Genomic DNA, 27,008 nt, shown 5'->3' with positions numbered 1-27,008 from the left:
AAGATTTGTTTCATAACCTTTCCCAGACCTATGCCTCATCACAATTCCATTTCCAAAGTCTACAGGGGGTTCCTTGGTCTTTTTGGCTTGTCTGTGACCTCCACTCTGAAGTGGGGGACCTTATATAGATAGTTTGTGTGAGTTTCTAAATCATGTCCCATCAATTTCATTTGCCATAGGTTGACCCCCATCAAATTCTAGGGACGTTTCTATGCTGATCGAAGGACACATGATGCATCAGAGTTCAATTTGCAGTGTCATGGCAGAAAGTCTGAATACTTATGTAGATATTTTGGACTTTTAATAAATTGGCACAAATTACTAAATACACGTTTTTAGTCTTGTCATTGTGGGGTGTTGTGTGTAGATTGATGGCAAAAAATATATATTTAATTATTAATTAACTCTTTAAAACAAAATGTCCAGGGCCTTTGGAAAAGTGCTTAAGTCAAATTCTAACTTCAAAGATCATCATCATAATGAGAAATGACAAACAAATAGTCTGGAAACTGTTTTGTTCATTTTAGTTTGTTTTACTTCATTTTAAATGCAGGTCCTACTCCCTCCCTTAATCCTGGTGTATGTTCTTCACAATATCTGATCAGTATCAATAAGTGATCCATATTGCACTCATTCACTACAGATAGGTTGCCTCTACAGCATTGGGCTATAACACAACCGGCAGTCATTGATTTGCAGATGCTTCAGAGTTTTACAGAGTATGAGGAAGGACAATAACATCTTCAGATAAATTCATTTTCAGATAGAGATGGAGAATACAAAGTCAACAAAATGAAAACAAAAAATAATTTAGGAAGTAAAAAACAAAAACAGTCTGAAGTTCATATACTGTCTACAGCCAGCACAGCAATAAATAACTTGGTGTCTATAACCTATAGCATGGAGAGGATGGTGTTATAATGAAGACTGGTGACTACAAAAAGACAAACTCCATTACCATATCTGCATTAGCAAACCGCAATGTAATCTTGTTCACTAGACACACCCTAGTAACGCTGAATTAGGAGACGAGGTTCCATAGAATGGTGAATCAGCTATTATGGACGCCAGAGTACAGCCACACATCTAAATGTACCTCTTCCCCCAAACGATTCCCCAACCAACAGATTTGGACACAAAGATGAAAAACAAAAAAGTTAAATAAGGGAGGAAACTGAACATCACTACAATGTATGCCCAAACCACACCACTATGCACAGGCAAGAGGCACAATCAAAACGTGAACACATCAAGAAACAATTAACCTCATGATTGGTCTTAAGTTAGGGGGTAGGGCTGAGGGGCTGAACATTTAAACTCATGATTGGTCTTAAGTTAGGATGTAGGGCTGAGGGGCTGAACATTTAAACTCATGATTGGTCTTAAGTTAGGGGGTTGGGCTGAGGGGCTGAACATTTCATTAAAATTACCGGCTCAATGACAAATCCACACCAACTACTGGCAAACAAAGTCATCCCATTTCCATTGTGGTGTCTGGACATTTGTGTGAACTCAGATAAGAGGGATGACTTCTGCATTTTTATGGTAAATGGTGAGAAGGGATCGCTGGCTTAGTTACAAAAACATATAAACTTGACAAATTCATCAGGATACATATGACCGGAAAATCACCTATAAAACTCGTTCTGTGGTCCGAAAAGTAATCTATCCAGTCATCCAACCGGATCAGTAGGACAAGATTAGTGACGCATTTCTTCATTTTACCAAACGGCATATGCTGACATTGATATACACACATTTGGAACACAGTTCAATTACTATCATTTCATCATACAGTACATTAGTATTGACTGGATATCTTGGGAAGGTGTGACACTGAAGCAGCTTCATGTTCTAATATGTGACATCAAAACTCATGCTCTTTTAGCATGTCTGCTGTTAATCTACCCAACTGTCTGCTTCTCAAATAGCACCCTGTACCTTATTTAGTGCACTATAAAGGATATAGGGTGCCATTTAGGACTATGTTTATATTAGTCACTGGTGTACGGTCCTGAAGATTTGCTTTTTGCCCTGACAAAAACGAAACGTCAAAGAGAAAAGACAACAGTTCAGTGCTCATTCTAACTGTACAATAGTGGACAGTTGTGCCTGTTTTAACAGCTTGCTTTAAACTTTAAAGTAAGCTTTATCGATATAGAGACTAAAGGGATACTTTGATGTTATACAGTACATACATCAGGATATGCTGCTTCTCAGCAGATCTTCAGAACTTTTTATGTAATGTTTAGTCTTGTTCTGAGAACCAGCCATGACATACATTCAACTTGGCACAGTGCAGACTAAACTTCTTTTAGGGCATTAAAGGAATAAAAGTTGTGCAAAAGATCCAAACGGAAGAGCTACATGTTATTAGTTGCATGATCTTGTTAATTTAGCCAGATGCCAAGATTGCACTCGTTCTTTTTCTTTTGTTGGTTCTTGTTGTGATTTTTTTGGAAACCAATTCTTTGTCATACATGAAAACAAAAAAGATCAGGAAATAGAACTGTACAGCCCATGTCTATTTCTTATATATATATATTCATACATGTATGTATAAACATTGATACTGGAAGAATTGTCCCATGTGACATGACAGTTCTGTGTAATGGAATGCCAGCTCCTGTGGATGGATGTTTCTTCCTTGGTCTGACCGCGATCGTCTCTCTCAGCAGCTGGAGAAAAGCAGACAGATGACAAAATGAAAAGATCAAAGGCAGCCAACCTTAGCTGCAAACATGACACCCTAAATCACAATAAAACTGCTTTCAGAAGGCACAAAACCCTTGAATATGTTCAATAAAAGCAGAGTTGTTTTTTTAGGTCATTCTCTCTCTAAAAAGCCCCTCTCACTACTGGTCTTGCCTCATCTGACCTCCCACACAGTGAGTCACTTTGTGCCACCCTGGGCTCCCAGACATTGTCTGTACGCAGCGATCAGACTGAGTTCCTGGCCACAATGTGTTGCAAGGCAGTGACCTTACCACAGAACCATTCGGAAGCTCCCTCAACATTTATAAACACGTGTTCTTGAACGAGGCCCGGTGCGCCGAGACATCTGTCAGACTGCGACCTGACTCGTAACAAAAGAGCTCCCACTCACTTCCTGGCCCGTCATTGCTTGGCCCCTCCTCCTCTGATGGCGGTGGGCTGGTTGTTGAAGAGCCCCGTCCGGTTGACGTTGGGATGGGTAGGGGACGCCACAGGGGGCTGGCCAGGTCGGATTGGTTTGGCTGGGGAGAGGGAGAGCAGCACGGCCAAGGTCAGGAAGGTTCACAGGTCAAAGAAACACAGCATCATTATGTACCAGTAAGATTGGGCAAAAACGGTCAGGGACATTTTGTATTCCTTAATCGGTATGTATAAGAACGTCTTCACACATTTCCCCCTCTTTCCTCACCGATCTGAGCAGAGTGGCCCCGTCTGGCCATGTTCTTGGCCCGAACGGCCTCTTTGATGCGGTCCACCTCAAGCTGGTAGCGTTTGCGGTCGCGCGCAGCGTTCTCTTTGGCCTCCTTCAGGGCCGACTCCAGGGCCTTGACCCGCTCGGCCGTGGCACGCAGGCGCTTCTCCAGTTTAGGAAGCTCACAGCGCAGGTCTGCATTATCACGCACCAACTGGAGGGAGGGAGAACGAGAATGTAACCAAGTATATAAGCTAAACTCAAATCTATTCATACCCCGTTCACTCTCTAATTCCTTCATTATTTCCTTCAGCCAGATTACAGTGGTCCTTGGCATAACTTCTGTGTCTAAAGAACATTTGGGAAAATATATAGCCTATCCCTTGTACCTTGGCTTCGTATAGCATGTCTGTAAACAGCCTCCTATTACAATAAAAGGGTCATTCTTCTAGTGAACAGATGCGTTTAAGAGGATAATGGAACTATACTGTTACAATGGTAATGTCATGGCATGTGGGGAAAGCTCCAGCATAATTAGCTTCCATTTAAGCTATAATTTTTGTTTTTTTCAGACTATAAATATTGGTAAGATACTTGTATGGATGTCAACCCTAATATAAATTAATGTCATCCTCAACAATACACATTGCAGTTAAAACATTACTTTTAGTACAACCACTGAGACTTGTTTTTTGCTAGCTATGCTACCACCTGATCTGAATGGCGTGCAGCCATTTGCAATTATGTTCTCAACCTAAAAATGACCTTTTCTAAATGTAAGCAACAAAAACAACCAAACATATCAAAATCATAAATCAATATAAATCAATACATCCTTAATCTACTGTGTTCCAGTGAGCTCTTCACCGCATCTATGAACTGGCATAGAACCCTTTATTGAATCACCGAAAAAATTATGTGAAAGTACATTCTACTCAGTCTAATTACATTGTCTGCACCTGCTTTCTATAGTACACCTTCTGACAAGCGGAGGAACCTGCCCTGCCCTGGAAGACCTCATAAAATCTGACATTTGGTTTTAATTAAATACATTATTTCAGAAAGAAATTCAGATATGGCAAGTCAGATAGGACAAATATATAATGTACAAATCCATTTCAATAAAGAGAGACCCTTAGGTCCCCTTTGGGCATTTTTGTCAATTTTGTTTTGTTGATTTGGTGATCATTTTGTCTGTGTTACAGCTAGGGGCATGATTTTTAGGCAGAATTCTTATTTTTATTTACATTTTTGAAATCCAATATCTTTAACTCTTTCATGTCTTTCATACATAAATGTTTATGAATTTTGCACCCTCTTGACACCTTCGTGGACAAAAATGTCCCATTGACTTCCATAAAAAAAAATAAAAAAAAATCTCACTGCCATTACAGTATAAAACCATGCATTCGGTAATGTAAGCATTTCAATTTGAAGAATTAAGTAGTGATAATTGAAATTTGTACTGTATTCCATAAACCTTTTAATGATTTTTTAATAAATAATGAGGTAATTCAAACAATCAAACTGTCATTTAAAGGGTTAAAATCCTGAAAATTAAGTTGTTTAAGAGATATATGGGGAAAAAAGCAGGAAAAAATATTTATGTATAAATATTTTATATCAGTTTATTGTATGTGCACATTTTTGTCCACGAAGGTGTCCAGAGGGTAGTAAATTTGAGTAGGGCACAAGGGTTAAGACAATCTGTGAAATGACTGTAAAACAGACTGACATTCGGCCTTTTAAATTCAAGCAGTATGGCGTCGATATTTCTTTTTTTTTTTTTACCTGTTTGTGGACCTTTGTAAGCTGTTCCAGGTTGTTCTCGAGAAAGGAAATCTTCTGTTTCTGAGCAGCACTGCCCCCCGTGTCATCAGAGTCCATCTCTGCGCTCTGTGGAAAACATACTTTATTACATCACTTTCACAGCACGTTCTCGTTCAATCGGTTTCTTCATCATCAATAATGAAATGAAAACACATGAGAAATATTTGAGTTTAAAATGTCCAGAGATGCAGGTCCATATTGTGGCTTTTGCTGTATAATTTAACATGGAATTGTGACACAAACACCCCAAGCTCAGAACTGATCTAATTTCTGACTCAGGGACCCATCCTCTTCATCTCCTCCATGAGCCGGCAAGAGCCTGGAGTTCTGTGATTCATTGTAGTCACAGAGGATCTGAATCACAGCATCAATGCATATTCATCCCGAATGACACCCTATTCCCTACGTAGTGGGCTACTATGGACCCTATGCCCCACAGGCCTGGGTCAAAAGAAGTGCACTACAACGAGAACAGGGTCCCCGTTTGGAACAAACCCACCCAATGTATCTCATTTACATGTCTGCCTTTGAAGAGGACGACTACAGGATGACCTAGTTAGCGGAGCCTCTCGGTTGTCGGCCAAGGGGGTTTCATGAAACATTCAACAGGGCAACACTAGTGGGACACGTCAGGTCGTGGTGGGTGGGGGGATGGGGGGTAGAGGAAGGAACACGATGTGGACCAGGCCATCCTGGTTCAGGTGACGATGGTACCGGCCCTCTGGGAACATTAGGGAAACGTTGGGCATTATGCAGGGGAACTCACGATCGACTGTTTGATAGGGCTCCTTCTCTGTCTTGTAAAATGTTAATGGGGGGGGGGGGGCAGGGGGTGTATAATGTGACTGTAAACCGGTAAGTCAATGTGTCCTACTTTCTTGACTCGGGTGGCCAGGTCCTGAACAAACAGCTTCCTGAGGTTGTGGAGGGTCTGGAGCTCCTTGGCTACGGTCTCCTCCAGTCCCTTGAGGTCCTGCCTGGCCTGCTCCCTCCTGTCCTGCATCACGCTGGAAAACACACAAGCCTCATTTCTCCACTGCCTCTTCAACGGGGTTCATAAGGTTGGGAACATTTGTCATTGTCCATTCCCATATCCAGGCCAATCCGCTACTGACAAACGATGCGTGAATAGTGTGTGTGTGGGTACGCCATGGTCTCTGGGTGATCGGTCACTTACGTCAGCTCGTGCAGCTTGCGGCTCTTCTCCTGGTCGGTGGACTTGAGCTTCTCGTGCTCCACCCTCAGACGCTCCTGTTCCAGCATGATCTTCTGGTTCAGACTGGAACAGACCAATCATTATTGGAATAAATCAAAGACAGACCGATCGTGAGACAGAAAACAACTAATCCCTGTAAAAACCACAGATTATTTCAAGTGTCATCTTTGTGTTGGACAGAGCTCAAGGTGTGTGTGTGTGTGTGTGTGTACGGTCGTTCCCTTACTCCTGCAGCTCAGTAATGAGTTTCTCCTTGTTGTCCAGTTCATCTCTCAGGCTGCTGATCTGTTTCTGATGGGCCTCGCGGTGAGACTGGATCTGCTGCTCTACTGCCTCCTGATTCCCAACCAAACATATTACAACTTGACTACCAACAACAACTAATATGGACTTTTTAGCACATTTCTATCTAAAGCAACTTACTTAGCATCAGCTTTATATGACATTTATGAGAGCCATTCATACAATAGGGGATCTTCTTATACACAGAATGGATTAATGCAAAAAATTGTAGATATGAATAATCTGTTGTGAAGTGAAAGAACAGCCCGTTATGAAGAAATTCAGCATGGGCCATACCTTGACCTCCGTGGCAGTTTGGACCTCATTCTCTTTCTCCATAGCCTGGACTTTCTCTGTGAGGAGATAAACAGGAGATGATTGTCAGTAACCTATTAACCACTAGATGGGGCTACATTATTCAACCAAATACTGTATCAAACCAATGTTATTGGTCACATGCTTTGTTAACAGGTTTAGACATTCAAAAGCTTACTTAAAGGAGGAATTTTTTTTATATATGTAAATAAGTGTTGTATGTAAGGATAGATATGGGTTCAAATATATGATATTCATGAACTGTGCATTAAAGGGTTGTAAATAATGTAGCCTATTATTTTAAAACATTCTCAAATATTATTTTAATAACATTAAATGTATCCTGGGGGAATCTGAGACAATCTATTAAATAGTATAGAATAAAGTGTTTTTCAAGTGTTATCTCCAAAATAAACACCAAAAATACATTCTTCCAAATGTCCCCAAAATAAATTATTTTAATGAACATGAATAAAATGTATCCTTGGTTTTGTAAATAAAAAAAGGTATTGAAAAGAACATGTAAATTCTGAATGCGTAGATTGTGGTGGACAGGCCCCCCTAGCGAAGAATGGAGACATTCCTGATTCCACACAGAATGAGTTAGCGTTTCATAGTCACCGTGGGCGCTGATCTTGACCAGTTCCTCATTCAGAGAGTCAACGTTCTCCTCCAGCTGTCTCTTCTTCTGCTCCACGTTCTGTAGGTACTCCGTCAGGGACTTGATCTTAGCCTCATGCTGGGGGGGGGGGGGGCAAAACAGAGCAACCGGGGTTGGAGGCCCATTCCATTTCAACTCGGTGAAAGTAAACAGCTTCTTACCCATTGCTCTTTATTGGCTGAATATAAATGCAACCGACCCCCAAGCAAAGTGAATCTGAGTGACAGCCACTATGAATCCCACGCTCCCAAACCCTCAGGTGACACGGCCGACCATGGGAGACGCCTGGGTGATGACAAAGCTCACCTGGGAGATGAGCAGTTGACAGGCGGCCAGTTCCTTCTCGTTCTCGTCCAGCTTCTGGTTGCTGTCCGCCTGGCTGCTCTCCAGCTGCTTGCTGCGCTTCACCATGGTCTTCACCTCAGACTTCATCTTGCTGATGTACAGGCGAGCCACCGTGAACTCCTCGTCGATCAGACCACTGCCCTCGTGTTGCTGGAGGGGGGTCGTGGGGAGAAGGGGGAGAGAGGAGACGGCGGAGTCAAAAGACATGGAGGGGACGTGGGATGGACTTAAGTCCGGACGTGGTCTGTTGCTATAGTGTCTGTAATATATGCGGAGGATGCGCAGTCCTATTCATCTGGACAGGCAAAGTAGTGAGGAGAAAAAGCCAGAGGGTGCATTCGATGCGTACCTTGATGTCGTTGCTGCCCACGGCGATGCCGATCTCCGCCAGGTCCTTGAGCAGCGATGACATCATCTCGGTGACCCTCTTCTTCTGGTGGTTGGTCATCTCCTTTAGCTTCTGCAGCTCAGAATCGATGGACACCAGGATACTCTGAGGACCACGAAACACAGGACAGGTCAATTACCCAAACTCTGTTAATGACGCAGTGTGATCACTTTCAGAGTTAAGAGCACACAAACGCAGTTCAATGCCAGACCTGGATGGCCAGGAAACCTCTGGTTTTAATTCTTTATATTTAATGCCGACCTGCAGCTACTGCTGAGCGTGCTGCAACCAATCACCGACAGTCAATTAACTCTTCAGTGATCAAAGAAAAGCAGCAGTCCTTCCAGATGTTGTTGGAATTGATAAACCAAGTGATTAAACAAGATGAGGTCGGTCTGTGAATGGGTTCAATTCAATAAATATCCGCAGCTAGATAATGCTGAAGTAAAACTAAGTTCAGATTGTGAATAACCACTCTACTTACCGATTTCTGGTTGAGCTCCTCGCTGAGAGCCTCAAACTCCTTGGTCTTGTCCTCCACCTCCTGACTTTTCTGGTCATAGTTAACCGCTAGCTCCTCCAATGCCTGCAGAACCTCCTTCACCTCCTCCTTGGAAGCCTCATTCTCCGACTGCAGGCGGTTCAGCTCCACCTGCAGGTTGTCGTGGTCGCGGCGTGAGGAGGCCAGCAGCTGGAGACCGGACATAGGGTTACGTTCAACACAGACAAAAACATTCAGAAACAATTAGGAGGGAGGCACGACCCCATCTCGTCTAATAACGAAAAGCATGTACGCTTTCTGTTGCTTTACACCATGCTGCCTTGTTCCTGAACGGGCCAATGTCATTACTAATTCTGTGCATATGACGGGATGAAAACCAAGCCTAAATTAAGACAGTGTTTGATTCCCCCATGGCTGAGCAGAAGGCTAAGTGCTCCCTCTTTAACCCTGCGGAGCCTTGGCTGTAGAGACAGACTGATGGCCGACTGAACAGAGGGGTCTGGCAGAGGGACCGGCAGGGGGGGACAGCGGAGGCACGGCTGGTGGGTGGAGCATGTGGGAGTGGGGGGGCTCACCTCCTCCTGGTCCAGCATCTGCTGCTTCAGTTTCTCTGCCAGCTGGCTCTGCTGGTTGATCTCATCATCCTGGTGGAGAGAGACAAGAGGAGATAAAGGAGAGGAAAGAGCGAAGAGAAGGGGCAAAAAGAGGAGAGAAAGAGGAGGATACCGTTCTTAGATCAAACTGTTCTTGTCAAGAGAAAAAAAAGCAAACAGAAACCTATTTTAAAAGGTCAGTGTTACGACGAGCAGCACCACAGATGGAGATGATCACAGAACAAGACCTCCTGTCATACAGTGAGTGTCAGTACAGCCATGTTGCCAGCTATTTCGCTTTCCAAATTGTCAATGCTAAAATGTTTTATAGTATGCCTTAATGGCTGGATTGTCACTCATGTTTTTTTTCTTTAAGTATAATTTGCTGCACATTACTCAGGAAGCGCGGTATTCTCAGATCCATGCGCATTTGACACCAGCCGATGATCTGCTGATAACGAGATAAGGGGACTTGCCCCAGAAGAAATCAGATGACACATTCTCAGTGTGGGTGGGTCTAGCATGTCGATGCTCTTACTCCATACATAACGGCGTGTTCTAAATAGCATGCAGCGTGATCTTTACGTGGAAGGCAGACCCGGGACGTTGCCCTACTCACCTTATCGTCCAGCTGCTTGTAGAGTTTGGCCAGCTCAGCCTCGCACTTCTCCTTCTCCGCGTCGGTCAGTTTGACCCCGGGGACGCTGGGCGAGGGGGCGATCTTGTCATTGTTCACCAAGTTGTCCAGAGCCTGGACCTCCGCGTTGGCCTTCTCCTTGTCAAACTGCTCATCCACAGGCACACTCTCACCTGCAGGGGGCAGCAAAGAGGGGAGGGGGGGGGGTGAACAGGGGGAATGGAAAGAGATAGTCACAGACAGAAGAGGTTAATTAAGGCTGTGGCGGAACAGTGACTCTGGTTTTATCTGTTTTCTGTCATTTCTGAAGCGCTCTTACAGGGAACGTCGGTTGGCCGAGTGCCCCTGTCCAGAAAGTGTTAATCCGTTGTCAAGGACGAAATGTCCAGATGAGCTGAGCTTTTAACAGGCCGAGAGTGAGCCAATTAGCACTTTCTACACATGCATGTGGCCCCGGTCCAAAATGAATCATTTCTAATTCGGTATCCATCCTCAATGGCTGTGTGGTATTAGCTTAAGAGACCAATAATTGTGTTATTTTATGTGACAAGAAGATTCCCTCAGTTGGTGCACACAGTAAAACAGTTTGCTCCAAATGCTTTAGGTTGCAAATTCTTTGTACATAGCACACTTGCATAAGTCATTATGTACAGACAGGTGACACATAAAAGGAAAAGACCTGAATAAATGAGTGGAGGAACATAACGAATGCAGATGATTCCAAACAGGTGCACTGCATGATACAATTAAGCAATTAACGTCATGTCATATCATGCTCTGTCGCATGTAGAAAAAATACTATCACTTGGTTTATCAATTCCAAAGTGACCTTCATTTTGGATCAAGATGGCAATAGGTCTAAGAGGTTTTGTCAAGACGGCTGACAAATGAAAGGAAAAACCAACATAGAGTCTCAGTAAGGTGTTGGTCCACCACAAGCTGCTAGAACTTTCTACGAGTTTCTACGAGTCTATGAAGCTGTACTGGAGGGACAGTTTTTTTACCTAAGCTGATGCATTTAAAATGTGAACCGGTTTATTATCAAGACAAAGGCCCATTTCTCAATCAAATGCAAACTCTCACCATTTCTCCAGCGGTTGAGTTCATTCTCCAACCATGTGATGGTGCTCCTCAGGGTGGTGTTCTTTGACTTCTCTCTTTCATACTTCTTCTTCCACTGTTCTGCTGTCAGCTCCACATTCAGACACACTGTGTTCTTAATGGTCTTTGCTCTGAGGACACACACACATACGCACGCAACTCCATTCAGGGCCAATCCTAAGTAGATAACATACATTTCTGAACTCATAAGTAACTGTTCCCCCATGATGGACCACACACCCTTACAAATATCAAAAGGTTTTTTGGGTTGAACGTGGGATATAACTGCTAAACTGGCCACTGAGTGTATAGGCATGTTAAATGGATCGGCTCAACACCACCAGTATAGCATGTAATGTATCCGTGACATAGCATTCGTAGCTCTGCCTATGTACTCCAGAGTGGTTTCATTTCTCCAGCTCCGGCATTCTTCTTTCTGCTGAAACCGGGGCAGTTGTTCATCATTTCAACAGCTGAAAATTCCGTAGTCCTGGAATGGCGGGTGTGTACCAATGCAGTACACGCCTTGGTTGCTCCAGAACATGGTTGGGGAAGCAATTTAGGAACCGTGTCTACGGTGCGGGCTGTCAAAGCGACGGGGGGGGGGGGGGTTGTCAGTATGTAGTACGTACCTCTGTCCGAACATCAGGGTGGACTTGGTCTCAGCCTCGTTGTAGGAGGAGGGGGAGCAGCAGATGACCATGGTGGTCCTACAGTTCCCCCCTAGAGAGTCCTGCAGGATACGAGTCATCTTACTGTCTCTGTAGGGGACGTAGGTCTGGAGGGAGGAGGAAAGGGTGACTCAGCGTTTCCATTTAAAACACTTGTTACCCTGAGACTGTTCTCAGATCCGGTCAGATCGTGTGGGTGCCAAAGTCTGTACCGACAATAACAACGATTTGGAGCAGTGTTAAATTAATTAAACATGCACAAAAAACCTTGGGATTTTGTGCTTGGCACATTCCTAACAAGGAAAAAAACTATACTTTTTATTTTGATGATTTCCCATCGATTTCCCATTTCTAAATGTCCTAAACCTCCACTCAGGCCTTGGGACCCAGAGTACAACTGTGTTTAATTCTAGCCCTCTGCTCAGGGACAGAACGGTTCTAGACCAGGGACATTAGGCAGACTAGGAGTACCAGTCCTTCGGCTCCCCATACGTTAGAGATTTGAAACACTGCTCTAGAACAACGGTTTGTTGACTTGATATCTACAGTGGGGAGAACAAGTATTTGAAAACCTGCAAAATCGGCAGTGTTTCCTACTTACAAAGCATGCAGAGGACTATCATTTTTATCATAGTTACACTTCAACGGTGAAAGACGGAATCTAAAACAAAAATCCAGAAAATCACATTAATTTGCATTTTAAGTATTTGATCACCTACCAACCAGTAAGAATTCCGGTTCTCACAGACCTGTTAGTTTTTCATTAAGAAGCCCTCCTGTTCTCCACTCATTACCTGTATTAACTGCACCTGTTTGAACTTGTTACCTGTATAAAAGACACCTGTCCACACACTCAATCAAACAGACTCCAACTTCTCCACAATGGCCAAGACCAGAGAGCTGTGTAGGGACATAAGGGATAAAATTGTAGACCTGCACAAGGCTGGTATAGGTTACAGGACAATAGGCAAACAGCTTGGTGAGAAGGCAACAACTGTTGGCGCAATTATTAGAAAATGGAAGAAATTCAAGATGATGGTCAATCTCCCTCGGTCTGGGGCTCCATGCAAGATCTCACATCTTGGGGCATCAATGATCATGAGGAAGGTGAGGGATCAGCCCAGAACTACACGGCAGGACCTGGTCAATGACCTAAAGAGAGCTGGGACCACAGTCTCAAAGAAAACCATTAGTAACACACTACGCCGTCATGGATTAAAATCCTGCAGTGCATGCAAGGTCCCCCTGCTCAAGCCAGCACATGTCCAGGCCTGTCTGAAGTTTGCCAATGACCATCTGGATGATCCAGAGGAGGAATGGGAGAAGGTCATGTGGTCTGATGAGACAAAGATAGAGCTTTTTGGTCTAAACTCCACTCGCCATGTTTGGAGGAAGAAGAAGGAGGAGTACAACCCCAAGAACACCATCCCAACCGTGAAGCATGGAGGTGGAAACATCATTCTTTGAGGATGCTTTTCTGCAAAGGGGACAGGACGACAGCACCGTATTGAGGGGAGGATGGATGGGGCCATGTATCGCAAGATCTTGGCCAACAACCTTAGTAAGAGCATTGAAGATGGGTCGTCGCAGGGTCTTCCAGCATGACAACGACCCGAAACACACAGCCAGGGCCAAAATCCCTGCTGCAGTGTTCAAACCTGGTCAAGAACTACAGGAAACGTTTGATCTCTGTAATTGCAAACAAAGGTTTCTGTACCAAATATTAAGTTCTGCTTTTCTGATGTATCAAATACTTATGTCATGCAATAAAATGCTAATTAATTACTTAAAAATCATACAATGTGATTTTCTAGATTTTTAGATTCCGTCACTCACAGTTGAAGAGTACCTATGTTAAAAATTACAGACCTCTACATGCTTTGTAAGTGGGAAAACCTGCAAATTCGGCAGTGTATCAAATACTTGTTCCCCCCACTGTATGTTCCAAATGGCACTATATAGTGCACTAGCTTTGAGTTAAGAAGTGCACTTAGAATAGGTTTGGGATGCAGATATTGTTCTCAGCCATGAGGAAAAAGGGTGGAGTCTTCCGTTTTCTCACCGAGCCTTCAGCTAGAGCAGAGATTACATTGCCCAAAGCAGACAGGGACTTGTTGATGTTTTTAGCTTCTTCCAGCACTGCACCCTCCGCTCCAGTTTTACCCACCTAGATAGAGACACAATTTTAAAAGATCAAAATCTAAGCCACAAGCCCATATGACAAGAATAAAAGATCCAAACCTAACCCACAAGCCCATATGACAAAAATAAAAGATCCAAACCTAACCCACAAGCCCTTATGACAAGATTAAAAGATCCATATCTAACCCACAAGCCCTTATGACAAGATTAAAAGATCCATATCAAACCCACAAGCCCATATGACAAGAATAAAAGATCCAAATCTAACCCACAAGCACATATGACAAGATTAAAAGATCCAAATCTAACCCACAAGCCCATATGACAAGATTAAAAGATCAAAATCTAACCCACAAGCCCATATGATAAGATTAAAATATCAAAATCTAACCCACAAGCCCTTATGACAAGATTGCATCACATGATCACTGTACATAATCAAAAAACACTAAGCTAAACAAAATGTGTCCCAAATCACATTTTACTGAATTTGCTGATTCAGTGCACAAAATCTGGCAAATATTTTTGTTATTTTGTAGTGCACAAAAAAAAAGGCTAAGGGGAAAACGTCAGGTTGCAATATTGTAAACAGCCCATATCTGCCTAAGGCAGACAACGCTAGAAAAGAGTACTAAAGTCTCAGCAAAGGCTATCCATGAGATCAAAACATACACTGAAAACAAGATATAAGAAAACAGGATTATTAAAAAGGAAGACAAAGCAAGTTAATGGCTTCAGTTTCGAGGCATCCTGTGGATTATCAGATTACTAATCAACGGATTACTGGTGTTGTTGTAGTAACAATAGGAGCTGTAAAGCTTAAACACAGATCAGCATAAGACTCAAGGCCATTGAAGAAGGTGGTAAAAGTAAGTAGCCTTGTCCGAGTGAGGACGTCCCTGAAGCCTGACCTCTATCTCCTGTTACTATAGCCACAGGCAGTTAGAAGTACACCCTCTGCACAAGACAAGTCTCTCTCTGTAGTGAGGTAGGTTACCTATTTAATTGTGACCAAATGTCCAAATTAATAACTGCCCGCTAATATACATTGAAGTACAATGATTTGAGCACCAACACGGAGATAAGCAAGAAGCAGGAAGGCTAGACAGAGGCAGAGAGACGTGTCTCGACGTTCTTCCTTTTTCCAGAAATGTGCAGTAGAACTCTCTCTCTGTCATACATAGGATTACTGTATACACTGGCTGGAAGGAGTTCATGTAACACACTTGCAAAACCCATGCAAAAAAGCTGCCGAAAGTGCTGACATGGAGGAAGATGAGAAATGGATGACTGAGACATACTTTCTCGCTACCGGCCAGATCGACGAGGTAGAGCTTCCCACTGAGTTTCTGCTCGGTCGCTGTGTTCTCCTGTTTTACATTGATCTGGAAGATACTGTGACTTCTCGAACTGTGCTCGTTCATGTCTGGAAAAGACCAACAAGTTAACAGTATGTGAGAAGTGGAATAGACAGAGAAGAACTTGTGACGTGTTTCCCAAGCCATCGCACAATGGTTCTACAATGGGTAATGTCTGGGGAATCATGTCCCAAAACGGCATTAGAGATTCCCAAAAAAAGCATAATTGTGCCCTTTAAATGGGATTTTTTTTTTATCATCAACAAGTACTGTTTATTTTCTTAATTGGACCAATGAGGTTTAGACTGATTTCACAGATATGACCCAGTCCAATACACTGCCTCGTCTTATTCCCTCGATACCAAAGTGTCCTGAAGGAAACAGAGTCTGGGGTGATAATATTTTGCAGCTTTAACGCAACAATGTTAGATCCACAATCGTAGGAAAGAACCACTGTTCATTTCAACCGCACTTTGAGGCTATCAGTACTTCTGACCAGACCCATATGGCCCATCTTGCCTATATATACCCCATGGAGCCAGGTCAGTAGTAGTGCACTTCAAAGGACATAGGACGGGACTCAGGAAGCCCGAGTCGGGTGTGTGAGAGGGCCTTGGCGGATCCGGGGGGGACCAGGTTGTGGGAGGATGATGAACCCCATGAGAAGCTGGAGGGACTAAATTGGGAGCGTGGGACTGACTCACTTGTGACGGCCACGTGTCGGTTGGCTTTGCCCTCGTCAATAGTATCCATGACCTCCTCAGGGCTGCACACAAAGCGTTCGGTACACCCCTGAGGAAACACAGAGAACCAAGCAACCACTGTTTCATTGGACAGAGCTCGGCACTCACAGACAGACAAACAACCCCTTATAAACACAGAACAGACGTCAAGGTCTGTGGGATAATCAGGAAATTCAACCAGTAAGAGGACCATTCTCATAATACAAGTTAAACGTTTTCCGATCGATCTAACGGGCAATCCATTATTGTCGCCGTCTAACCGCTCATCCAAACGATCGTGGATCCATGGGACAGTTCAAGGCGCGTTTGGGTCTCTTTACCGTCAATAACCACAGGCCTTACCTTGACATAGGGAACCCGGTTTTTATCTTCATGTACAGACAGGTTGTTCTTGGTTACTGAGAGAGAGGAATAAAGCAAGAAAACAGATGTTGCTGTAGTTATTACATGATCTACTGATGTTAAATCACCACAGTAACTGGGAAATGTCCCCAAGCAAGTACCACAAATCAGCTATTAAAATTGTACTGTTCATGTAAATGATGGAGGTAACACATTCCCTATCTAAACAGTAATGATTCAGTTTGAGTATATGTTGAAGTGGAATAATGGCTCAAAATACTAGTTCAGCATCCCAAATAGCACACTTTTCCCTACAGTGGATCCTAACGGACCTGGTCAAAGGTAGAGGACTATAAAGGACAGGATGTCATTTGGGAACTATGTCATATGCAATAACCGGGGAGGCCTGATGTGCTGCAGTTTTCAGCACGTACCATCCAATAGATCCTTGATCCTGTCCAGGTAAATCTCAAAATAAGAAACCTGCAACAAAGATGCCTCTGATTAAAACATTTCTGCCGCTTTTCAGTTAAGATTAGTTAGCTGATGTGGAATAGCTGGCTAGGTAGCCTCGGTGAAGGCCAGACAGACAATGTCCTCCTTCATGAGTATAGAAACCATTTTTATTTGGCAACAGAATCACTTTAGGCCAGATGTGTGGTTTAACTGGTCCAAACCTTAATATGGAACTCCAGGTTCTCGTCCATGGAGTAGATGTAGTTGAAGATGTCCTGGACTATTCTGGGGATGATTCCCATATTATCCGGGTCATGGAGGCTGCCCTAAAGAGGACAGATACAGGTCGCCGTTGAAAGCAGCGTTGGGGTGAATGACAAGGGACGGAGCCCAGCCGCAGGTTGAAAGCATTGCACCAAACTCATTAAATAGCCGGTATCTTTCTCACCTCCATAGTGTGCGTTTTTCCAGATGATGTCTGCCCAAAGGCAAATATAGTCCCATTGTAGCCTTCAAGTACATCTGTGTGTAGATGACAATAAATGGATAACTTATTAAGCCATGACTATGCATATAAACTACAACCTCCTAAATGCATTTATTTTCTTCCTCCATTAGATGGCCATGCACAATAAGACGACATTCTGCATAGTTTCAATGTCCGAATATCAGAATTCTGATGATTTACTGAAATTACTGAAATGTACTTAAGGACTTAAGCGCATGGCATAAACATGAAAATATGAACTATTGTGATATATTTTATGTAGTATATAGTGACAGCACTAAACAGTCCTAAATGACAACAGAGACTGGTTTGTTTTGTAACACCATTCAACTTGAAGCAATGCGGGAATGTACCTATATGAGTGCTTGTTAATACCAACCATGAAGGCAAAAAAGCTTTCCCAAAAATCTTCAATTAAATATTTATTAAAAAGTAACAATGTATGTCTACCTGGTATAATGATATCAAGATCATCATTCCTATGGCGATTTATTTAAACTCTGGAGCACTAAAATTTCTCTGAATTAATGAGAACGTTCGGGCTGTAAATATGGAGGCCGAGGTGCTGCGCTTGATACGCAGGAATTTATTTGGCGTTATTTGGTTTAGAACCACTAGGGAAATTTCATCGGAGTGATTTAAGGTTTTCATTGGCAGAAGAGCATAGCAGGTAAGACACCTTGACTCACTGTATCCACCCATCATTCCTTACCTTTAACAATCATTTGAGCAGAGGCTTTGTACATCTGCTCCTGTGTCGTATTGGACCCAAAAACCCGGTCAAACATGAACGGTTTACCCTGCAGGACAGGAGGGAAAATACTGTAAATATCAACAAACACTTCCTATTATGTCAACCCTCTAACAAACATAGCAAGAATAACAGTAAGAAAATCCAAACATATACCGGTTCCAATGTAATGTACTGAGTTTACCACTACAGAGCCGGAGATGACAAGTCACTGAGGTGACACGAAGAAAAAAAAATATTGTTCAAAATTCTTATTTGTTGCCTCAATTAGCAACCACCATGATATTGGCCTGACTAATGAGTTCAGTCACACGGAATACAACAATTTTAGCAAATCCCCCCAGCGTATTCTGGACAGCAGCATTGCTCCAGGAAGTGGGAGAGAAGGACACCAGACCACATCACTGACAGGAGCTTCACCAGAACTGGGCTTTCAATGGTTTTAGGCTCGGATGTTTCTGCAAGCTGACATTACGAAGCCGGGATGGTGACATGGGCAACAAGAGCAAGTGCTTTGGTTTCACGTTTGTTTAAATAGTGCGGGGTTGTATGACATATCAACGGAGCACCCCAGAGCTGGGTGAACGAAATATAATGTTACACGCCACTTAGCTAATGTTAATGCTCCTGGGATTCATAATGTCAGCGTGAATTAACAGGGCCCAGTGTAGAAATGGGTGGACAATTTCTTCAGTTTGAAAATCAAAGAAAATTATGGCCACCAAGACAGTTTGGTTTCACAGCCTTTTGTCAGGGTATCTGCCAAAAAATGCTTTTAGCTCATTGCTTGCTGCTCTACAACTCTTCAGTCCACCACAAACTACTGTTGTCAGCTCTAGCCATAGGTTATGGATGTGATTCGGATGTAGAATCTTCCCTGGACAGCTGCTGATCTGTGTTTTGTAAGTCCCACAAACTTCAACAAAGACCGTTTGTGGACACTGGGTTGAACACAGTACTCAAAAACACCTTGGTATTATCTAAGGTCATAATACCTTAGGCACAGTCAATGCTGGAATACCAGACTCAGCAAAACAATCCCAGTGTTACAAAACAGGCCCTTGTCTAAATACCGGGGATGGTGTCATTTTCAAGGAAGTACGCAAACGCAATTCATAGAATATGCATATTGTATAGCCAGGTCAATATAGTATACACGTGACCTGGATTAAAAGACTTGGCCATTGTGTAATGATCAAATTAAATAAACATAAAAAACAGAGGAGCCATTTACCATTCGAAAGAAGAACTAAGGTACACAGCCTCAGATCCACTCAATACAAACAATACCAACAAAGCAATTCATAATTAGGCTGATGTCCACTAATGGACTTTAGGCTACGGACCAAAAGCCATCTCTAATGAAGTGTACTATTTTTTTTATACTGACAATGCCATTTGGGATATTAGCCCTGGCCTTCTCTGTATGACGTATAATGGCCAGAGACAGGAACCTCTCTGGATCAAGTAAAGGCCTTACTTACCGAGTGGCCACAAATCAGCAGGGCACTTCAGGCTATTCATTTGACAGCAGCAGCCAATATCAATCAGTCCAGCTTACATCAGGTAGAGCTTAGTGTGTTGTTACCAGGGCATAATGTTTACCTTTACCACTCCATGGGCCAGGTCTAAACATTTTTGACAAGGTTTTTATTGAGTTGGGCCTACTTTAAAAAAATACATTTCAATTAACATTGTCTGGGGCCAAATGATACCTTATGGTATAGACAAAACAAAACCAGCATACAGAACCTAAAGTGCAGAACCAGAATACAGAGCCTAGGTATATTCCATAGATATATAAAATGAAAGCCTACGGAAGCTGTCCTTTTGGGGTTCACAGGCTGTACGACTGCATGAAGGGTTATTCATTGGTGCAAAGACGGTGGCGTGTTCCCGACATTCATACGTATCTCTCCGTCTATGAGTGATGGTGTTGGAGCAGAGATCTAAATAATTTACCCTGCTTCCTGGCTCCTGGCAATAGGCTGTGAATACCTCAATCTAAGGAGAAGGGTGGATAAACTGGACGCGGGCCTCGTTTTGCACTGCAGTGCCTCTGTGCGCATAACTGATCACTTCCAAAACTGACGCGCTCATCTATCCTTCAGCTGCCTTGACACCAACACGGATGGGTCTCGTACTGAACGATCACTATGCCGTTTGGGAATCACATTTACATTGAACGGAACACAATGGGCTAGCAGTAAACCGTGTCATTCCACAGAACAAAGCGGTGGAACAAAACGCCCAGCAGTTACACCGAGGAGCTACAGCATAGCTGCGCAAAACCAAATGCCAGGCTCATTTTCATGGAGGAAACGACTTATTCATCAAACTGACTCAGGCTTCTATGTCTGCGTCCCAAATTGCACTACTTGCCCGGCTCTAGCCAAAACAAGGGCACTATGTAAGAAATACAGTGCAGTTTTGAGCCATTATCTCTGTTCAGAAACCTGCAGCCAGGCAACACCTTAGACTGTGGGCTGTATCACTGATTACCATCCCACACTGTCAGTGTGACAATGGAAGACAAACTGGCCTATTGGTCTCTGTGGACCAGCATCTCTGAAGGGCAGTCTGTTAACCCCAGTGCAGAGGAGTACGGTTGTAAAACTGCCCAACACAGACTGTTAGTAACAGCTTGAATTGCAGGTAATAAGCAAGCTACACACACACACTCAACCTCTGTGCACATCAAGGTCAGTCTACAAAACCATGCACCGATACGAGACGCCATATTTGGGTTTTAGGTTGCCATGGGCAACTTTTGCAGCAGTAGCTGGACATACAAACAAAGGTTTAGGAGGACAACTGAACTTATTTCATCATGATAATAACACCAAAACACTCTGCAGAAATGACAAAGAACAACTTAGACAGTGTGTTTAGATTACAGCATGTATACAGCATTAGACTTTATTATAACTAAGCTGACCACCTCCAGAACTATTGGGTTTTATTGTTTGTTTTATAAAAAACATTTTCCTTGTTACAAATCGGTCACATATCAAACATCGCTGACCAAGGAGGTCTGTGCCCTATCCGTCATAAAAGCACACAACTAAGGCAACTAAAATGCAATGACCAAACCGAGAGAGAAAGCAGACAAAAACCAATGTGAGGATTACATCTAAATCGAGAGGGACAGGAGAGGGACAGGACAAAGCACACGAAGAAATGGTAAGCAGATGCTTAGAATTCAAAACCATGTGAAAGTATAATAAATAACACACAAATGAGCTAATTAAAAATATCTTACGAAATTCTTTTACTTTTTAACGTGCAAGATTTCTATAACTAGGTACCAGTGAACATTTCTTGAAGTGGGCAAGTATTTTGAGCGGTGAGAAAGTTAAACATGTACCATTTCAATGCATTAAAATGCAAATGGTGGGGTATAGATCATTTAATATATTTAATGAAATGAATTAAAACCTTCAGTGCTGTGAAAAGGTACGTAGAGCAATTGGATACTGGACTTTCAGTGGGCAGACCTCACGCCGTTTGGGTACTTGAGCCCCAAGGAGCGTGTCCTCAGCACACAGCTTTAGTCTCTGTTCATCCAGAAACGTATGGCTTGCCACAACACCAACTCCATAGTCAAGTTTGCCAACAACACCACGGTTGTAGGCCAGATGACCAACAACGATGACTCAGTCGAGGAGGAGGAGTTAAAGCAAAACGGGCATCGTGGTGCCCAGACAGCGACGTCAGCAAAACAAAGGAGAGGACTGTTGACTTTAGGAAGCGAGGAAGGGAACACGCCCTGATCCACATCAACAGAAAAACAGGAGACAGTCAGCGGTTTTCAGTTTCTCCGCTTTTAAACAGCAGAGGATTTGTCATGGACTTTCAACACTGTCAATATTTTCAAGTGGGTGCAAGAGTGGCTCTATTCGGTTAGATGATCAGATAGGTCTTACACGCTACCCTCTCCAAACCCTACGGCCGAACCGTTGATAAGAGTCCTGAGTGACTGCATCGCGACCTGGGATGAGAATGGCCAAACAAAACGACCACAAGGCCCTACACAGAGAAGACGACCCATTACCTGCATTCTCAACAAACGACCATGGGGCACTTAGAGCTCTAGCATACAGCAAGAATTAGGCTTACTGATTGCTGTATGAACATAGTCTTCTTTATGTCTTTATAAATCACAGGTGACAGTAATGAAATCCAAATGATAATATAGTGACCGTCCTCGATTGACAGTGGTGATGAAATATGAACGCTGTAATAGCATGTTATTACAAGCCCTGGACAGGCATTGATCTTTAGTAATTGAATTCTTTGTTTGAATATGATTTCCGTTTTCACATCATTTGTTTAACATGCAACAAATAATCAAACTCTGGATTTAATTATTTATTTGATTTCAATCATTTTCACAGAAGTTAGAATGATATGGTTAATTAAGCATGTTCTTAAAGTGGATTACCTCACTGCAAAAATCTGCCCATGCTTCAAAGAGTTTAATCAAAATAAAATAACTGACACTGAAGTAGTTATGTGTAAATATAACGACAACTGTAAAAAAAAAAAATATATATATATATATATAGAATAAAGGCTTATACAAAATTATAGGCTATTTTTTATTGCAATTTCATGAATGGGTGAAAGCTTGACAAATATCTAGATAGGCCTTTAACAGCTATATTGCCCAGCCTTAGCAAATCTCTCACCCACCCAACAAACCTGCTCAGAAAGCTACAGGTTTTTTCTTCTGAACAGGCCATGGGTATTAGGGAAACCTGATTTGTTTGGACCAGTTGGTCTCTTACTTAGGGACAATCCAAACATTAACACCTATCAAATGCTTCTTTCCTCTGTCCTTCTGAGAATCTCCATTATATTTCCTTAAATGTGTCACATCCTCTCATCTCCTCCTAAAAACCAAACTGATAAGGTCAAAAGGGTCAAAAGTTCCCTACCCACAAATGAAAAGGTCCTGGTCGAATGAGAAGCATGATAAGAATCTGAAAATCGTGGCCTGAGGTGCCCTCAACTAAATGTATTTAGATTTTTCGGTCTCCCACACAAGCCGTGGAGTTGTTGCCACAAGACCATAATTGTGAATCAGACATCACAAAATTGGGATGAGAGGAAAAACTAAGTACAAAATGGGTTGGAAAAAATAAACAGCAAGCATTAACTGTATTTTACTTTAGAATTTTTTTGCCAAGCCAAATTAGGGAAAGGTGTTTTCTGGTCACACAGGAAATGTACATCTGAGTTTAGAGGCCAATGTTGATACTTGCTAACTAGCGGATTGATGCAAACAATGTTATCCTCACAAAAACAGCAAACGGTAATATGTTACAGCAAGGTGTCATTTTGTCATCGCAATACTCCTAGGAAAATACTCTCTAAAAAACTAATACTCTCTGAAAACCAGTAACCTGACTTTGACAAGGTGAAAATGAACAAACTGACACATAGACTGCATGTCTGAGTCTTGCATTTGATTGACATGTGGCCAAAAGAGCTTGCCTAATCAGACCCCTTGTTTGTGACATGTGCAAAAATGTCTGGATTCATACCACCAGACGCAAAAAAGGTCAGAGCATGTTGTATCCTCTGCCTCTCTGGACAAAAGTTTTGTCCAGTCCTCACTGCATACTCAAAATATGATATCCCTCCCCCATAAAAATACCACACCCCTCATACAGCCATCTGTTCCCAGCAAGACTAGAAAAGAGAATGTGTCAATGACTACATTAGTCCGTCTCTCGGTCTGTCTCATAGGAATGCCATAGGACTCACCATGAAGTACACAGCTGTTGATAAAACAATGTAGGACACGGCATGCAGATTCAAAGGCAATCATGAGGTGTTCCACTGTTAAGCAGGTTATGAGACGCCAGGAAAAAAAGTATTTTCCTAGTTTAGATAATGCCAGATAAATGACTGAAGATGAAACAAAAAATGCAATGTGAATCATATGTTATGCTTGGGGCTAAATGTTTTCCCTATAACCAGGAAATAACAAACATGCTCATTTATCCTGTCAGCATGGCAAGATACCACACCCTTGGCTTTTTAAATGGTACAGCTGACAAGACTGCTGCTAGTGTCTAGGGAAATCTGCATCCACAGAGAATTGGGGAATTATTGAAGAACTGTTAAACATTTGCAAACGTTTTTTACATTTTAAAAGGGGTTCATTGAAAGATTTATAGGAGTTCTTCACAATGAAAATGTTGAGGAACCCCTATAAGTTCTTCAAAGAACGTTTTCAGTTTAGATAGGAGAATGCGCAGCTCGTCAGTAAACAAACACCACGCGCAGAAGTAGCCCACCCGCTTTACAAGAGGAACCGCGTCCGTGACGTAAACATAGGTGCATTTGAGAAAATTACTCATTTCAACACGAGACTTACCTCATGATGCCAGCATAATACGGAGCAATATGAAAATCAGACTTTTTTTCGACTAGGATGCTGCGGTGCTCACCTCCATCTTGCAATGTTATTTTTTTCGTTCTAACGTCTCTGCAGTGCCAACTTTTCTATTATTGACAGTATCGATTTGTTTTTCGATTAGTTGTTGCAGCCTTGGTGACAACCTGACTGGCTCATTTTACACCCCAATTATGAATTTTTATAGAACAAAGCCATTCGTGTTAACGTGAATGACCACATACATACGACAAATAACTTGCATCCAGGCACTGTTTGTCACAGAGAGCAAACAGTTCCCCAATTAATACCGTAGTAAACTAACGCCCAAATCGTTAAAACTGTCAATGAGTGAGGATGGTGAATGCGACGTGGCTATTCCTAGCTATGTAGCTAGCTAGCTAGTTATCTACAGTAATACTACTACACTGCTAGTCAAAACAGTGATCAAAGCTGGTAAAATATAAATTCTCAGTTAGACAGCTTCTCCGGAACAAGGGGTGAACATACTAAATAGGGTGCAAAAGCCTCTGCCACCAACCCTTTGTGCCCATGTCAATTAATAAGAGTACCACTGTACGTAAGCTAGGCCGGGTATCTTGGCATAGTAATACTGTACTGTAAACACAGTAATGGTTCAAATTAGCCTCCGATATAAACTGTAGTGGATAGGTGTTATTGTGTAGTCAAATGTTGGGGATTATTGGATTTGAATATGACAGTTTATCAGTAGTATAAATACGCCTGACTAAGTTTTTAGAATAGCAGTATTAGAGTGAGTGCAAGAAAGTGTCCTTGGTTAGTGTGGCTTTACATGGTAGTTGGCACTAGGGTTAATACTAAGCTTAGCTAGCCTAGCTAGCATTACATAGGGGGCTCTTTTGTAGGCCAACGGCTTGCCGTGTTTGATCACTAACTTACCGAGATAGACACTTGATCCTCCCCTGTAAACTTCGGTATATATTTATCTCCTCTTGCCACTTCTGAATTATTCAACGGCCTAAAACGGCACATCACTTTGATGGTGCATTCCGCCGGGTCCGCCATCTTCGCCGCAGCTTGCTGGATGGAGACAACAGTCAAGAGTAACTTAGCTAGCTAGCTAGTTAGCTTGCTGTGCTAAGTTAACACAGGAGGAGCACCCAATCGCCCTCTGAAGGAGGCACAGAGGCCGCACCCCTGAATGCTGATTGAGTTTGGTCAGTCTCTTCCTTCCTTAGAACGTCGACTATTCATCAGAAATAAAAAATACATTTAAAAAAAACATTCATTCAAATGATGAAAGTCACGTTGACGCCCCAGCTGTACGGTACTGGACTTGCAGCTCAGAGAGTCCAGACTCGGGAGGGACCCCTCTGTCTGACGTCACATCTGCAGTTTAAAGGCACGTTCCTTTGCTTAGTCGTTTCTGACGTCTGGAAGATCGTAAATCGCCCGGATAGGTATTTTAAAATTCTCTTTTATTTTAAGCGCCAGCCAACCCTATCTTATAACACAACAGTATGTCAGGAGATGAACCAGTCGATGACGTGGACGGCAACAATTGGTTGATGCATGCAACGTGTGAGCAAGGGAACGTGAAATAAGCACAAGATACAGAACTACAATCCAGGGAGGTTTAGTTAAGATCCGGTTGAGTGCCAAATGGAGTTAAAAAACAATCAAACTTACAACAAAATGCATTCATTTACATGACTAATGTGGATTTTGTCAAGAACTATAACAAATCACCTACCAACCAGTAGTATTTTATTTGCATGAAATCTACTCAAATCTGACAACATTGTCCTAAGATGTTATCATATAGGAGACAGTTCCATGTTCTTTAGGTGGCCAAACATCTGAGCCAAACTGCAATCCACAGAGGAAGGATATAAAATCAGAGTAAGCTATTTTACCTATTTGGTGTGCAAATATTATTTTTAATTAAACCTCTAAAACCTGTGACATCACCCCATTTTTCAGAGATTTCATAAATATTGATGTGGGCATTGACAAAGCACTTAACAGAGCAAGCCATTTTATGACAACCATTCTATTAACTCAGTGTGTGTGTGTGTGTGTGTATTTGTGTGGCACCATGCTAACTGCCTCTGGTTGGGCTCCTGTTGTCGGAGAGGGGCAGGGTGTGAATGAGGTACAGGCACCTTATCTCAGGGCCCCACATTGTGTCCCTGCTGCTCCTGCTGTAGTCCATGGCAACCAACTGGAAATTGAAACAAGGAATAGGAAGCATGTGTGGCAACAGACGCTTCTGAAGACAGTCTGTGTCTCTGTCCTAAATTGCACCCTTTTTCCTATATAGTGAACTACTTTTAACATTTGTGCAAGTCACAAAAAAATTGGAACCATATA

At 42.6% G+C, this 27,008-nt stretch overlaps 1 protein-coding gene across 1 annotated transcript; it reads right to left on the bottom strand.

The window, feature by feature from the left end:
* Positions 1-507: 507 nt before the first annotated feature.
* On the bottom strand, positions 508-26,130 carry LOC105019408 (kinesin-1 heavy chain). Its single transcript, XM_010885570.4, has 25 exons — positions 25,575-26,130; positions 18,209-18,296; positions 17,437-17,510; positions 17,210-17,314; positions 16,967-17,015; positions 16,533-16,588; positions 16,152-16,239; positions 15,391-15,515; positions 14,010-14,114; positions 11,909-12,054; positions 11,259-11,407; positions 10,158-10,348; positions 9,521-9,589; positions 8,928-9,134; positions 8,405-8,548; positions 8,017-8,205; positions 7,671-7,788; positions 7,032-7,087; positions 6,679-6,788; positions 6,414-6,515; positions 6,111-6,243; positions 5,198-5,302; positions 3,404-3,620; positions 3,107-3,236; positions 508-2,678 (listed from the first exon to the last, which is right to left on the bottom strand). The coding sequence occupies exons 1-24, from the start codon at positions 25,698-25,700 to the stop codon at positions 3,118-3,120; spliced, it is 2,871 nt and encodes a 956-aa protein (XP_010883872.1). The 5' UTR covers positions 25,701-26,130; the 3' UTR covers positions 508-2,678; positions 3,107-3,117.
* Between the last annotated feature and the right edge of the window lie 878 nt (positions 26,131-27,008).

The sequence above is a fragment of the Esox lucius genome, chromosome 21 (assembly GCF_011004845.1).
Source record: "Esox lucius isolate fEsoLuc1 chromosome 21, fEsoLuc1.pri, whole genome shotgun sequence".
NCBI classification, from domain to species: domain Eukaryota; kingdom Metazoa; phylum Chordata; class Actinopteri; order Esociformes; family Esocidae; genus Esox; species Esox lucius.
Note: the sequence above shows the minus strand (reverse complement) of the source record. Positions and strands in the feature narration are given on the sequence as shown.

What these genes read in the sequence shown, in the direction of transcription:
- LOC105019408 (XM_010885570.4), bottom strand. Translation starts at nt 25,700, where the DNA reads ATGGCGGACCCGGCGGAATGCACCATCAAAGTGATGTGCCGTTTTAGG. An exon ending in ACAAGCAGCTGGACGATAAG is followed by an intron (nt 9,590 to 10,157) that starts GTGAGTAGGGCA and finishes TCTCTCCACCAG; the next exon opens with GATGATGAGATCAACCAGCA. An exon ending in GGTCAAGATCAGCGCCCACG is followed by an intron (nt 7,088 to 7,670) that starts GTGACTATGAAA and finishes ATCTCCTCACAG; the next exon opens with AGAAAGTCCAGGCTATGGAG.